The sequence below is a fragment of the Rutidosis leptorrhynchoides genome, chromosome 4 (assembly GCF_046630445.1).
Source record: "Rutidosis leptorrhynchoides isolate AG116_Rl617_1_P2 chromosome 4, CSIRO_AGI_Rlap_v1, whole genome shotgun sequence".
Classification (NCBI taxonomy): domain Eukaryota; kingdom Viridiplantae; phylum Streptophyta; class Magnoliopsida; order Asterales; family Asteraceae; genus Rutidosis; species Rutidosis leptorrhynchoides.
In genome coordinates this window covers 577,439,280-577,456,235 of record NC_092336.1, presented here as the reverse complement: position 1 = coordinate 577,456,235, position 16,956 = coordinate 577,439,280, and the positions used below count along the sequence as shown (strand labels likewise).

The window sequence follows — 16,956 nt, the reverse complement described above, 5'->3', positions numbered from 1 at the left end:
TAGTGTCAAGATTGTTTTACGGATATGTAAGAAACTGATGTGTATAATATTTTATAGTTTTCATACGAGTGGAAGGGTTCAATTTCTGAAACACCCTGATACTCGAATTCTCGTAAATATTATACTAAGTGAAAATTCAATTTTTGAAACATTTTCATTTATGCATTAGTTTGTTCTGTTTGTTTAATTATTTTAGTAAATCAAGGATTACACTAAAATGGGGGGATTTGTTGGTGATTTTAGTGTTATCAACAATCATTTTAGTTAATTGGGATTTACTTGAAAGCAAAGGTATTCAAGTTATACTCATAACGGGTTTGGAGAGTGGGGAGTACACGCCCGTAAGAGTTAACTTGATACTGTTATGGAAATTGTGGTATTGAAAAGGTTTAAAATTCCACCATTTTCCATTAGGTGTCAACGAAAAGTTGCATCTTTTCGTTGAAGGGTTACATCCTTTGGTTGAAAGGTTGCGTACTTTCACTCGCACCTTTTCGCTTCCTATAAATATAGGAATATGTTTTTGCTTTCATTCTAACAAACAGAAAACACACACATACTCTCTAACAATTTGATCAGTGATTTCGTTGCCAAAAACACTGATTGCGTTCTTGTCTTAATCCTGTAAAGATTTCGTGTAACCGAGGCAATCGTAGGGTCGAAATACTTTATAGAGACAGTGATTACACGATTCAAGAACGAATCTGGCAGTCAATTACAACCCTATTTTCTAACACTTGTGAGGAAAGCTATGGAGAATTAGAATGATGCATCTTCTATTCTTATGGTTTGGTCTTGAAGTCTATAGCATGCTAGACTTAGACTTGTTAATGATGATCACCTGTAGGGATCAATTAACAACGAATATTCCGTTGTGTGAAATTTATGTTAAGACAAAATCAATATTTCATTCAGTATAGAATGATTTGGCATAGTAAAACCAAATTAGTAACAACAATGATGTGAATTATTTCCATTATATATGGAACTAGATTAGAGCTCGTGCGTTGCACGGCAGCTCTATAAAATTGTATTAAAAAACGTTAGTATTGGTACTGATTACTTGTATTATACATGTAGTTACATATCCATTCATTATTGATAATATTTATATTGAAACCAAATTTATTATAAATTTCAGTATCGTAAACGCTATGAATTTATTATAAATTTCAGTATCGTAAACGCTATGAATGAATACACTTTCAATGCATCGAACATTTTTTTATAGGCGTTGTTACCATGTGCAACTTACGACTACTACATTCCCAAACTTTTGCCTGAGCTTTCGTGTAGCGTAGATTCTAATATTGTGAACCTGAAAAAAAAAGAGTGGAGATGAATGTATGCTTCAACATTTCAAGAATAAATGCGTAAGTACTATCTCAATGAATGTTTCATTGTCTTTATAAAATATAATGGATTATTAATGTAGATATCTCAATGATATGCTTCAACATTTCAAGAATAAATGCATTAAAATACTATCAATACATCACACGTCTCTAATACCATACGTAATTTTTTATATCAAAATATAGATCAAGTTTTTTACAACGACGATAATCAATTAGAAACAGTGCACTTTAAAACTAAATATTATTATATTATATTATTATATTATATTATTATATTATATTATATTATATTATATTATATTATATTATATTATATTATATTATATTATATTATACTTTACTTATATACTAAACCTCCTCCCATTTTTTTCCGTTTCAGTTTTACCGAATTGTCGTTTTGAGTTTGCGTTCACACTACAAATGGTCCTCCAACTTTCGCACACATTACACAACAACCCCTCAACTTTACACTTTTTCAGAGGTAAAAAACGTAAATTTATAATTTAATTACAATAAAAAAACCTTACTCCACCCGAATTTATAACGGGCCCTATCTTCTCGCTCGGTGCGAATTAAATTTTTCCGAGGCCACCGTTCAACTCGAAAAAATCTCACGAACCCAACGGGACTAACTATATGCAAAACGGACATCGTTAAAAAAACACTAAATAACGGGCCCTATATTCACGCTCGGTGCGAGTTAAATTTTTCCGAGACCACCGTTCAACTCGAAATAATTTTACGAACACAACGCGACTAACTATACGCGAAACGGACATCGTTAAAAAAATAAATATTTCGGGCTATATTACATACATATATATATACATATACAACACGACTAACTATACGCGAAACGGACATCGTATATCCAAATTGGACCGCGCGTCGAATACAACCGCAGCAACGCGCGGTCGGATTTTTTCTAGTTTCATAAATTAGAGAAAAGGAGTGAAGAATAAACCTGTTGATATTAAAAGCTATAGTCCCATGAATTGATCTACATCATAAGACCCCATGTCCGCAACAACAGTTCCCTTCAACTTAGAAAGCTTCTCTTCAGTCTTCAACTGATAGATTATGTGGTTCTTACAGTCTTTGTAGGACTAAAGTGAGATATCTAACAGTACTTTCACATGTCTTCAACAACATTTTTGCGTTCGACTCATATAATGTTCTCAACGCCCTCTCGATATCTGCCCGCATCGATAATCTGCACAACCCACTTATAAGTATATCATAAGTTGAAGAATTAGGAGGAACCCCTCTAACTTGCATCTCGTTCATAAGTTATCGTGCCTAACTCATCATACCCATCTTAGCAAACTCACTAATTAGCACATTATAAGTACCAGTTTGAGAAACAAACCCTTTCGATCTCATTTCACAGTAAACCTTAAGTAAATCCTAATAGCTTCCCTTTTATTCCAAATCCTACCGTACCCAGTAACCAAAATGTTGTACACGTCGGCATCCATATCAAAACCTCTTCCCATCATGTCAGTAACTAATTTCCTTACCTCCGGCATTATAGTGCCCTTCGAAAGACCCCGAAGTAGTGTATGATAAGTCGATATAGTAGGAAATATTCCATCAACCAACATCTGTGAAAACGTTTCAAGCGCTTTCTTTGAATGGGACTTTTGCACTATCCGTTAATTAAGGCGTTATAAGTTACCACGTCAGCTGAAAATTCCACTATTCTTCATATCCTGTAGTGCTGATGTGGCTTTCCTAGTCATACCGAGTCTACATAGGGCGGTGATAAGGGAATTATAGACTTTTTGGCTGGGTTTAAGGCCCATAGCTATAATACGTTCATGCGCTAACATGATTTGGGTCAGCACCAAGTCTTCGCAATTCCATGAAAAGCACTTGAGCATCATTGATCCTCTCATGCTTACAGAGCCCGTAAATAAGGAAATTAGAGAAAATTAACCCTTAACTACATAGTTATAGGTTCTCATTTGTTGTTGAAACACTATATGTCAATAGTCAATACCTTAAAATCAAGTATTTGATATTCTGCAGTGAAAACAAATAAAATTTTAATAATATGTATATCGAAGTGTGACGCATAGTTATACATATACAGAGTAAAAATGCAGTAGAATATGATAGGTTATAACCTAGCTTGTAGATGTGACAGATATTGAGCAACAATATAAATGTTGCAAAACATTCTTTGAACACTATAAATCTTACCTTTATAGGAATGTATGGAAGGAATGATAGTAGTAGCTGAACTATCCAGGACCAAACTGTTTGGTGGGGTTGATGATTAAATGCTTCAGAACAAAGGTGAAGTTCATGGGATTAGAGTAGCTTGTCCGCTTTTTTGTATGCTGGGTTCTCTTTTCAACATCCTTGCTTCTTTTTTTGTGGCTAAATTGTTACTGAATCTAGAGATACAGACGGTCAAAATAAAAAAGAACAATACTTGAGAATTGGTCATAAAATTATAAAATAAGCGTTAACAAATTACTTGTAAGCAGTAAAATCTTCTTGCGTCCGAGCCCAGTTCAAAATCGGTTTTCCAATCAAATATAACAGGTGGCGAAATGGACGGGTCTAGTAAAAAAGTCACAAATTAAAAAACAAACATATAGCAGTCTCATAGACTGTGAATCAACTGAAGACATACATGTTAAACGATGATTGAAACATTTCTTCAATGGGACACTTGTTGTAGTATTCCAATAAAAAAAAATGCATCGAATATTTTTATAAAATAAATTGAAAACAAAAATAAAATATTAATCTAAATATCTGAATATCTACACTTATATGGTTGCATTCATTCGTTAATAAAAACTTCGGAGGACTTTAAAGTTGTTTGACTCATTCCATTTTAGCTAACTTTTAGTTTAATGTCAATAAACATAACCTAACTCCACCCATTCATAAGTGATATGGGTCGCAATTACCACCATACTCTCATCGTCAACCCAACGTACAAAAAGGACGACATGAATCACCCAAATTAGAAAGACTAGAGTAAATATGCGATGCTCGACCGCTGTAAAAAACGAAAATTTCAAATCGTGTAACTACAAAATAAAGATGATAATTAGTAGTAAAAAAGTACTCAAACTATATTAGATGGAGTAAAAAAGTAGACATACCTTTAGGCCAAGGATTATATCATATTATATGCACATGCTTCCTAATTTTCAAAGATACACCACCAAGGAAGAAACACAATTAGCAAGAAAACATAGATATTTAATGAATTGTATACAGATTCCAAACATATTAATCAGACCTGTAGGTTTTGCAACTATACTTGCATTCATAACACATTTGAATATGATATTACATAAAACTTGATATCTCAGTTAATTGTCATGGTATTTGTTATTGTGTCATGCCACTATACTTGCATCCATAACACATTTGAATATGATATGCACTTCTTATGTTGATACAGAGACATACAAATTAATTAATTATCAAAAATTAAACATTTTGAAAAACAGATTAAAGAGATTACCTAGATGAATCAGTTAAAAGCTACGGACTTTTTCTTTTAAAACCTCATAAAACCATGACAAAGAGATTTTATACGATTATAATTTTAACTGATTGAACCTTTTGAATCATAAGCGTACATATAACCAAATAAAAAAAACCCTAATTTTAAAATTCAAATTCACATCGTCAAAAAAATTAAGGGTTTAAGAAATTAAATTATAGAGATGGATGATTCATACTTCTCATAACAAAGCAATAAATCACATTAACTTTAACAACAAATTTTAAATTACACAATAAATAAATAAATAAGTATATATGAATAACCTGATTGTGCTTGAGGATTGAAAGAGATGTGAAATCAAAGTCTTCAATGCGTTCTTAAAACCTAATCAAAGATTTTTACTTTTACCCAGTAATTGATGTATAGGAATCGGTTGATTGTAGCAAAGAAAATGCCTTATTTACACATAGAATCGGAAGGATTATTAGATATTAAAGATATTAGGTTTTGAGAGAAGAATTGGAATCGATTACAATGAAGGATTTTTGGAGCGTTTTGTGTATAGAGATTAGGGTTTTTTTCCTGCGTGGATTCATTCCCGTGTTTAAATGACACGTGGATTAGTGAGCGATTAGAAATGTCATTAGAGATTGCCATGTCACTAATTACAATTAAGGAGTCATTAGAGGAAGACACGTTGGATTAAAATTCATGATTTATAGAATGTTATAGATAGATTATAGATTCAATTAGAGATTTGCAATTGAGTGCGAAAACTTTGTCAAGTTTTCAAAATTTGACGTCTCTAGGCCAAGCCTAGAATATGACTAAGAATTGCTCAGAATGTGTTAAAATCTGGAACACATAAGATGTAAATCTCATGTGGGGGAATTTACCGCATCGTTGATTAGAATCATAGTTGAATTATATGATTAGTGTTGAAATTTACATCAAATTGCAAGACATGTGGGGGAAACTTTGAAAGGAAAAGCAGTGACCATTATTAGTTGTGTTGAATGTACACAACATGTGGGGGTGTCTTGCATTTTGATATAAATTCATGATTTATGATAAAATGGGAAACAATAAGAATTTAGTCGATGCTATAATTCTGGTTAAGCCGAAGAATGGTAATTAAGATTGACTTAATCGATATAATTACAGTAGAACAACTAATCTCTTTGTAGGTTATCATAGTTAACATTTTAAAGTTAAATGATAACATTTCGGATCCGACAACCATAGGGTTGAGAAGAGATTATGTTGTGGAATGAGACTAAAGCCCTTGAAATGATAGTTTATATGAAGGAAACCTAACCCAGTTAACTGGAGATCCAAAGATCTGGGTTCAATAGGACAACCTAATTATATAAACTGAGGTCACTGTGGGGGAGTTGCTAAACTTCTTAAACCATACGAGGGAGTTTTTAATCTTCCTAGTCCATTCCTATAACCAATTTTGACAATGATGTAAGGTTAAGCATTAGGCTTTTAATGATTGCTAAAGATACTTATAAGGTGGTGGTAGATCTTTATGAAATCACCTATGTGAGAGAGAAGTAGGGTCGCTTCGAAAGGAATTATTGGGCACAATTCCTAGAGCTCTCGCAGAACCAGGCTAGTGTTCAGGACCATAATGAACACGACTATAAGGAGTTGAAATTGTCAGGGAGAGTCATGTGTGAAATGTATTGTCGTCTACACAAGCGACAGATCAGTTCAAGGACATCACGTCTACTGAAAGCCAGGAGACTAAGTATGTTTCATAAGGGAAGGTTCAAAGGGTAACACCTACCTATCCTATGCATGACTCAACTGTTGAAAATGCAGTATGTTTGTGTGTTTTAAATCGATATCTATTCATGTGGGGGATTGTTGGAAAAAATTAGTTTCCAAGTGTATTTTTCCCAAACTTTGGACCTAAATATGTATACATATATAAGATATTTATGAGTATTATTTTATATGACTACGTAGCTTTTGACAAGGGTATATTATGTGTCCAAAGTTATATAGTGGTGAATGAGATACCGTGTTACAAAGTGAGGAGTTTAATGCTTGATTAAAGGAACAAAAGTGGCTTGAGTTTGACCCATAACCCATCTATTTTGACCCAGTTCCTTAAGAATCAAAATCCCATAAATCAAGGTACAATTAATGCTAATTAGTTGACATTTGAGATCAATATTTACGGTATTGATAATTGTCATTTAATGCATTAGGTGTAATAGTTATAATTTTGGTGTATAAAATATACACAATATTCCTCATTTGTAATATACCTACAACCAAGAGAAACACACACAATTATCTCCTCTGTATTTTCAGGCAATCATTCAATTCCGGCTGTACACAGCTTTGGCCGTTGTACCCTGGGAAACAGACGACGTGTAGACGGCGAATCTGTATTAAGGGAACCGTGTCAAACACGGGCCTCGGCTCAACCTTTTGTTGTTCGTGGTAATATCCTTTTGATTCGGATCAGGTATGAACATGTTACTTCATATTTATTAGTATGATGATTCGTTTAGTTGTTAATCTAAATTCGTTTCGGGTACTATATGTATAACACCAGTACCATTTCAAACTACAGAACCAAAGTAGCATTTGATTAAACAAAACTATAACTAAATCTTAATTAAAAAAGCTAACTAAGATATTGAACGTAACTAATGACCATGCACATTTATTTGACACTTGATATAACCAATTAGCACCAACAACTTATGAATTGCAAAAGTTTTTTAAGTTCTAGCATTTCTTTCCGATCCTTAGTAATATAACTAGCAGATGTTGAATCCATTAAATAGGATATAAATACAAATGGTGGTGGAGTGATTTAATGAGAGAAAAATAAAAGGTGCAAATGATAGTAAAATAAAATTAAAGAAAGAAAAGCATGCGATGGGAAGAGAATTTTTCAAGAAGCATACACTTTTACAAATAAATGAAAATCAACACCAATTGGTAATTGAGTCTGAAATCTAGCCCGGCCATCAACATATGTGTAGCTAAACCCAAATCAATCAATCAATTAACCATGTAAATTATACTAGTTCTAGTAGTATAGTAAATAGTAATAGTAATAAAAACATCAGTAAGGAATAAAATCTCAAGTATTGAACAAAGAAACAATTTAGTATTTGGTAGAGTGTAGGAGATAAATATTCCACACCAAATATTCCCTAACTACTTAGGGAATTCTATCTCGGGTCCAGGGAGAGGGAATTTATAGTATGAAAAGACGCTGGAAGTGGAGGGATTTGGTTGATTATGAAATGGAAACACTAACACAGCCTTTTTCCATGATGTCTTGGATGTTATATACTTCATCTTCTTCTGGCTGGAACCATTCTTTTGTAGCAAGTACCTGCGATGAAATTCATTTAAAATAATAATAATGTATATCTGTCAGTGTACATAATAATAAAGAACATGCATGTATGTGAGTCACTTTGACCAATTTTGACAGAATAGGTGGGTGGTTTGACCGGATAAATTCGGCCAAGTCGGAATATATCCCAACTAGTTGGGTGTTGGTGGGGGTGGGGGTCTAGTCGGCTAGTCGAAGAGTACCCAACCATGAATTGAAACAAGACTAGATTATGACTACACTCAAATGATAGTCAGTGAGAGCATGACAATTTCGACCCCCGTGATAATAAAAAAAAAAGGAAACTCACCTGTTGCTTAAGGGATTTAATTTCACTTTTATTTATTTCTCTTTCTGCCTTTAAGGTAGAGATCCCTGAAGCCAGATCCTTATGCTTTTCTTCGAGTTCTCTAGCCTTTTTCTCAAGCTTTTCTGAACATATTTTTTCATAATGAAGTTGTTCCTTTAAACGGATTATTCTCTCAGATTCGGGACTTGAACAATCATCAATTTGTTCGAATAAACTCTTATATCTTAATAACTGCATTTCTTCCATTTTGTCTTCTTGCAATTGCCCAATAGTTGAATTGCATTCCCCTTCATGTTTATTTGATCGCACCTCCTGTGGTAAGTTGATTAGTTAAAAGTGGTTAAGGGGTATTGTGCATTACTAATTAATCATATAGAAGACCATATGAAATATGTTAAAATACAATGCAAATTTAGAATAATATGGAATTAGTAAATGTATATGGGTAAAATATCTAGATATTAATATGTATATAAAAAATATCTAAATATTAAAATGTAAAGAAAAATCTAGATATTTATATGTGTAAGAAATATCTAGATATTTATATGTATAAAAATATCTAGATATTTATATATATCCATGAAAATATCTAGTTTCTAGAAACTTCCATGGAGTAGTATAAATATAGGTGGTGGGTTCATTTGTGGAAGGTGTGAGTAAGGAGTGAATAAGAGTAAGAAGTGAGAGTTGTGAGGAAGTAAGAAGAGTGTGAGTTAGAGAAGAGAAAATTTATAAGTAATATTGTAATTGTATTTTGTATTAATAAAAGTGTTCTTTGTTAAGTTTCCCGGTTAAGCCTTAGTTCGTGTTTAAGTTCTTAGTGCACTTGTGTTATTTTTATTATATGGTCGGCTCTGCCGCCCAAGTGATATATGGTCGGTTATACCGCCTGAATGATATATGGTCGACACCGTCGCCTAAGTATTATTGTGCACTAAAGATTTATAAAATTAAAGGCTAACCAACGTCAAAGTGTTGGTGTAGTAAGTGAGTATAACCTAGGTTCTCAATAGTGGGTGTGTTGGGCTCGTCAAAGCTTCCAATAATTGGTATCAGAGCGGGTCATTCGGGACCATTTCTAGTGGAGGAAATTGGTAAACGTTGGACGTTTACTGATAGTGCTCCAAATGAACATATATTTATTATCAATATCCTTCCAATATGTAAAGATTTAGTTACTATTATTCTATTTTTATGTTGTAATCGGTTAAATAAATAAGTGTGAAGACGAAAGACGAAAATGAAGATTTGAAGACGCAAATAACCAAAAAGCTCAAATATACAAGATACAATCCAAGTGGTTCAATTTATTGATGAGAAACATCTAAAAATTTCAAGAGTACAAGTCGCGGAACGCAAAGTACAAGATATCTAATCATACGAAAGGACGTTCGAAAATTCAGAACCGAGACATGAACCAACTATCAACGCGCGAGTCAACGGAACTAAAATTACAAGTCAACTATGCACAAGAATATAATATATATATATATATATATATATATATATATATATATATATATATATATATATATATATATATATATTACATATTATAATATTCAGCAGCCCACGTTTTAAATAAACAAATGAGTTGGAACCAGGAACTCCGCAATCGCGGAGCCCAATGCCTATAAACCATAGCGATCGCGGAGCTACTAAAGTCAGAAATATCTTATAAAAGGCCACGAATTCAGTCGATGAAAACACACCATTTTTTCTTTCTTCCTCTGTAAACTTAATATATATATAATATTAATTTTAATTTAAGTTTAATAATAATTGGGTTAATGTAAGAAATGTTTTAAGGTTTTGTAAGTTGGAACTCTGTCCGTGTAACGCTACGCGATAAATAATCACTATAAGCTATGTTCTTCCTTTTTTAATGTCTCGTAACTAAGTTATTATTATGCTTATTTAAGCCGAAGTAATCGTGATGTTGTGCTAAATATTAAGACGGAGTTATTGGATTATGTACCATAATTAGGGTTTGGACAAAAGACCGACACTTGTGGATATTGGACTATGGACTATTAATAGATGGGGGGTATTGTCTAATCGAATGACAACTCATGAGAATATGTCGAACCTATCTTCAAATTAGTTAATTTAATAAGTATTAAATGATTATGCATGTCCTATTTAGTGATGTTTATATGACATCTTTTACGATCATTTAATTAATTATTCGGGTTGGGTAATTGATTATTCAAACTGATCAAGTGGGTAAATTAATGTTCATATCTTATTAAAACAGGGGTGGATTACATACAAGGGTAATTGGTGTAATTGTTAACAAAGTATTAAAACCTTGGATTACACGCAGTCGATAACCTTGTGTAATTATTAACAAAGTATTAAAACCTTGTTACAGTTTAAACCCATAATTAGTTGGAATATATGACTTCGGGAATAAGGTTAATTTGACGAGCATATTATAATTATGACCGATGGACTATTATGGGCAAAACCCAGATAGGTATCAAATAAGCCAGGACAAAGGACAATTAACCTGGTAACAATTAATTAAAATCAAAACGCCAAACATCATGGTTACGGAAGTTTAAATAAGCATAATTCTTTTATTATATTTCTCATCGTACTTTTAAATACTGTCATTTAATTTATCGCAATTTTATTTTTACGCATTTTAATTATCATCATTTATCTTTACGCTTTATTAAAAATCGACAAACCGGTCATTAAACGGTAAAATCCCTTTTTTTATAATATTACTACTTATATATATATACATATATATATATATACACACACACATATATATATATATATATATATATATATATATATATATATATATATATATATATATATATATATATATATATATATATAGTTGTTAAAAATATAGTACGTAATCACTAGCTCCCTATAGAACGAACCGGACTTATTAAAAACTACACTACTCTACGATTAGGTACACTGCCTATAGTGTTGTAGTAAGGTTTAGGTATGTCTTATCTATAAATTAATTAATTAAAACTTGTATCATATTTCGTAGTAAAAATAATAGTATTTCATACACCTCCACTTTAACATCAAGTTTTTGGCGCCGCTGCCGGGGACTCGGTGAAAAACGCTATATTTTGTTAAAACTATATTTTTTTTTGTAAAAATATATAATTTCTTATTTTGTAAAAATATTTTATATTTATAATAAGTGTTAAAATAATAAAAAGAAAAAATATATATATATATATATATATATATATATATATATATATAAAAGATTTAGTTTATAATTTAAAAAAAATATTTTTATTTAGATTTTTAAAATATAAATTTATTTTTATTTTATAAAAATTATATATCTATCATTTTATAAAAAAAAAAATTAAAATCAGATAAATATTAAAAACTGAAATTGGGCCGGATTCAATTCGGAACCCAACAGAAGCCTAAAATAATAATAAATTTAAGTTGGGCCGAGCCTGTTGAAAGCCCAAAATTTAAGCCCAACTAGAATAGTATCAGGCCGAACTATTTTGAACCTGCACTTGAATTCTGAGTCTGCATCTCTCCGCGATCTCGGAGCTGTAGAGTGTAAAATCTACGCGTTCGCGTAGTGGGGTCTGACAGGACTGAAACCCTAGCATTAATTACGATTTTAGGGTTAGCTTTTATAATAATTATTATTATTAGGGTTTAATTTAATTATTATATAGTTTTAATATAATTTGTATTTTAAGTTTTAATTATTATTATTTACATATTTATATTAATCCTTTTATATAAATAATATAAATTTTTTATAAAATTTGTATTTTTATCAACTTAGTTTCTTTTTGTATTTGTTTTTTTAGCGTAACTTTCATAATTTGTCGTTCGTAATATATAGTTTTAAGTTATAGTTTTTGTCGTAGTTATTTTTATACTTCTAAATTTTTAGACTTTGCCGTAAAATCCCTTAAATGCTTTTTCTTTAGAATTAAGATTTAGGCGCTTTAGAATTTTGCGACGCCGTTTATATATTTTAGTACCTTCTAAGTAATTGCCGATTTTCCTTTTAGAATTGCATTTTAGTTACTTTAGAACTTTAGTCGCAACTTTTAGTTTTATGTTTTTCGACGCTAATCTTTAGACGTAAAATTTTAATTTCTAAGTTTAGATTGTTTTTCGACGTTTATTTTTCGACGTCTTATTTTTCGACGCGTTTTTTCTTTTTCATTTCTACGCTCTAATTTTTAGGACATAGAATTTTCTTTAATTTCTTTAAATTTCGACGAAAAATTATTGAAAGCGATTAAATTAATAGACATCCAAAATTTTCTGCTTCGTAGTAATAGTTGGATTTGGTAGTGGGTGAGTTGTGGATTTTCCAACTTAAAGGATCCTGGCTCCCTGCTGCATCTTTTGGCTATTCGAAACGTGGGCAAAAGCAGAAAAGTCTATTAATTTGATAACTTATATAATTTCCAATAGGATATTCAGTGAATGCACCGAGCAAAACGTTCAGCACCTTTCATATGTTCACCACCTGTAACTCGATCAAGACATCTAGCCAATAAAATCGCCGTTGATTTTTCTTTAAAATCATCATCAAGTCAAACAAGTACTCCAATTCAAATTTCCAATAATCCATCTTTTGAACCCGATTTCACAATTGAGAACCCGGAGGATATTCAAGTACAATTCTAAGATCCTGAACCACTAATCATTCCTCCTGAACCACAAACTGTTAAATCAGAATCTTCTAGTGATTCGGATTCAACAAATTCAAATATGGAAATAACGGAACCTCAAAGTATGGAAGACCGAATGAGAGCCTCACGCACTGGCCAAGGACATACCATTACGCGACCAGACATTAATGTGCCAGATTATGAAATCAAAGGACAAATCCTACACATGCTAACTAATCAATGCCAATATTGTGGTACGCCAAAAGAAGATCCAAACGAACATCTTCGAACCTTTAATAGGATTTGTACTCTATTCAAAATCAGAGAAGTTGAGGATGAATAGATCTATCTCATGTTGTTTCCCTGGACTTTAAAGGGAGAAGTCAAAGATTGTTTAGAATCGTTACCTGAAGGAGCGATTGACACATGGGATGTCTTAGTTGAGAAATTTCTTAAAAGATTCTTTCCGACATCTAAAGCCATAAGACTTCAAGGAGAAATTGTTACGTTCGCGCAAAAGCCAAATTAAACATTATATGAGGCGTGGACAAGATTCGGGAAGTTGTTGAGAGGATGTCCTAAACACGGTTTAGACACTTATCAAATAGTACAGATATTTTACAAAGGCGTCGACGTTGCTACACGAAAAGACATCGACACAGCAGCTGGTGGTTCCATTATGAAGAAAACCGCTACCGAAGCTCACAAAATCATTGATAACACAGCCTCCCACTCACATGAGTGGCACCAAGAGAAAGATATTTTTCGTTCATCTAAAGCGGCTAGAGCCGATTCTAGCCATGACTTTGATTCCGTTTCCGCAAAAATAGATGCTTTTGAAAGACGAATGGAAAAGATGACTAAAGATATTCACGCAATACAAATCAGTTGTGAGCAATGCGGTGGACCACACTTAATGAAAGATTGTCACATTGAGCAAACGATGGAACAACGTGAGAATGTTTCCTATATGAACCAAAGGCCGAGAAATAATTATCAAAATAATTATCAACCGCCAAGGCCAAACATTAATCGAAATCCAAACATTCTTTACAATCCAAATGGACCCAACAATAACTCGTACAACCAACAAGGTCCGAATAACCAACCAACTCAAAACATCACTTTCAATCAACATAGACTTAGCTTGTATAAACCACCACAGCAAACCGAAGAGAAAAAGTCAAATCTAAAAAAATGGTACAAAAGCTAGTTGAATCTCAAACACAATTTATTGCATCTCAAACCCAAATGAATGAGAGGTTTGATCAGTCATTTAGAACTCAACAAGCTTCCATTTTGAATCTAGAAAAACACGTAGGTACTCTTACTAGCATGATGAGTGAGAGGGAACAAGGAAAGCTACCGAGTAATACTGAAGTAAATCCTCGGAATGAGAATGTTAATATGGTTTCAACGAATTCTGAAAACCCAGCATCAGAAGATGGGAAGGTTTTAGATGTGAGTAACAATGAAGAAGTTACAACACCACTACCCGAGTATGTAAAGCCAGTAGTTGCACCATACAGACCACCCATCCCTTTTCCAAGAAAAGGAGTTGAGTATGAGCAAGTGATAGGTAATAAAGTTTGTGATACCTTTGGAAAGAAGAAGAAGAATAAGAAAGTGCAAGAAACAAAAACCGTAAAAATAAACCCGGTGAAGACAGTTCGACCGAAACCTCCACCCAGGTTGGGTGATCCGGGTGAATTTATTGTTCCTTGTCTACTTAGTGATTGTGTCATGTATGATGCACTAGCAGATTTAGGTACAAGTATAAGTGTTATGCCTCTTTCATTATATAAGAGATTAGGAGTAGGTGAGTTAAGTCCAACGGAAATGAGTGTTCGACTCCTTGATCAAACCATTAGGTACCTAGTTGGAATTGCTAACAACCTACCCGTTCAAGTGGGTAATTTAACCTTTCTAGTCGAATTTATTGTCATTGACATAGAAGAGGACTCAAACGTTCATCTAATTTTAGGTCGACCATTCTTAGCGTCCACTGGGGCATTATTTGATGTAAGAGAGGGTAGAATGACACTTAGTGATGGTGACAAATCGGTCACCTTTATGATTCAAAAGTCTAAATCTCCACCAACTAAAACCGTTGAACCAATAAAAATGATCGGTGAGAAGCATATTGTTTTACCAACTCCAATGGTAGTGCTTAACAATAATAAAATGCCTAAGTGTGGGGAAGATGAAGTAACACCTAATGATGACCTGATAACAAAGAACCCCGTTGTTGATACAAAATTAAATGACTCCGTTATTAACAGTTCAATGAAGAAACTTATTAAACGGATTCGCGATGCTAGAACCAAGGGGAACTCTAAGTTATGTAACCAGTTAGTATCCAATCTATCGCCTAAAGAAAAGGCGAAACTAGTTGAATTTGTGGAAATTACACAGGAATCCGACCAATGGCTTAAAGCAAAAGTCACAGATATGCAAGTTGATTATGGTCCAATAGAAATTAACGATGAAGTTAATCACAATTTCGACACCACAGCTACCTAAGTGTGGGGAGATTCAAATGTTCTAAAAAGAAAAAATGTTGTCTAGAGTTAGTTGTTCTGTTCTCGTATAGTTCCGAGAATGGAATCCGATTGGTCTTTTCTGCAAGCAGACACTAAAGAATTAGTTTTCTCCTCCCATTCTGAATTTTTTTTTTATTTTGTAGGTTTTATATGAAATTAATATGCATTTTAAATTTAAGTTTTGTGTGAATTTAAAAACAAAATTTACTTTATTTCATTAAGTTTAAAAAAATGATTTCTAAAATTCGTCGTAAGTTAAAGACTAGGTCATGGAACCGAAATTGTTTTACCCAAGGATAGGGCAAAAAATTTTGTTATCATTATTTCAATATTATTGATCTAAAGTATGCCAAAAATATTATATGAACGTGGGGTTATATACCAAACTTCAAAAATATGTATATATATGTTTGTATTTTATGTTATGTACAAAACAGGGTAAAACAACGCACTTTCAAATACTGGCAATTTTGTTCAGCAAAAGCTATTAATTTTAACGACAAGACGCAAACTATCAAATATGATATAACAATTGCAGGAATGAGCAAATGATGTGCACCATTTATCATTCGAACAAACAATATGATTGCAAACTCGGTATTTTTAATCATTTTTCTACGCTAATCGCCCTCATGAATTTAAATTTTTACTGATTTCATGCAAATGAGGGCATTGCAAGATCTTAAGTGTGGGAAGGGATTAAATTCTTTCAGGTTTTAAACATTTGACTTATACACTTGGTTTAATAGCCACCGTTAAATTTTACTAGTAAAGCAGTAGTTGTATTAGAATGTAGTGCTCTCTGATAATAAAGAACAGCCCTAGTCTTATATACTGACTACCCACTTCTAGTAAAATTTTTAAAAATTTTCAAATAAATGAATTCAAAATCATGTTTATACATATTTATGAACGAAAAAACTAGGTGTTAATACCGAAATTATTATTACCTCGAAAAGGACATAAATTGATAAACCACCCAAAACACTTGAATTCATTTAAAATGGAATAGAAGAGAATAAAAAGGCAAAGAAAGAAATATAAAAGCCAAGTGTGAGAAAAATTTACCAAGTTCTTTAAAACATATATCACATATTTTTGTACAAGATTATTGCAGGTACTTTTGCTTTGGAATAAACTAACCAGTTTTACCCGATTTACTGTAATATATTTGAAAGAAAGATGAATCTACACGATGAATCAATTCCATCATTAAAAGGAAGTAAAGTCTTCCGAAAAAGACACGCG

At 32.4% G+C, this 16,956-nt stretch overlaps 1 protein-coding gene and 1 long non-coding RNA gene across 4 annotated transcripts; both read right to left on the bottom strand.

Annotated features, from left to right (window-relative positions):
- Positions 1-1,139: 1,139 nt before the first annotated feature.
- Positions 1,140-5,560, bottom strand: LOC139845459 (uncharacterized). 3 transcript variants are annotated; one of them, XR_011758324.1, is made up of 5 exons: positions 5,160-5,560; positions 4,484-4,524; positions 3,564-3,760; positions 2,323-3,383; positions 1,140-1,318 (listed from the first exon to the last, which is right to left on the bottom strand). It is a non-coding gene; the product is annotated as an uncharacterized lncRNA (long non-coding RNA). The 3 variants fall into 3 exon arrangements; XR_011758323.1 differs by lacking the exons at positions 4,484-4,524; positions 5,160-5,560 and adding an exon at positions 3,844-4,305; XR_011758322.1 differs by lacking the exons at positions 4,484-4,524; positions 5,160-5,560 and having other exon boundaries at positions 3,564-4,305.
- Positions 5,561-7,939: 2,379 nt separating this feature from the next.
- LOC139839412 (uncharacterized) lies at positions 7,940-8,892 on the bottom strand. Its single transcript, XM_071829473.1, has 2 exons — positions 8,520-8,892; positions 7,940-8,206 (listed from the first exon to the last, which is right to left on the bottom strand). The coding sequence occupies exons 1-2, from the start codon at positions 8,763-8,765 to the stop codon at positions 8,108-8,110; spliced, it is 345 nt and encodes a 114-aa protein (XP_071685574.1). The 5' UTR covers positions 8,766-8,892; the 3' UTR covers positions 7,940-8,107.
- Positions 8,893-16,956: the final 8,064 nt, after the last annotated feature.

Coding starts and splice junctions, on each gene's coding strand:
- LOC139839412 (XM_071829473.1), bottom strand. CDS start 8,765: ATGGAAGAAATGCAGTTATTAAGATATAAGAGTTTATTCGAACAAATT. Junction 8,207..8,519: donor TTAAATCCCTTAAGCAACAG/GTGAGTTTCCTT, acceptor ATTTCATCGCAG/GTACTTGCTACAAAAGAATG.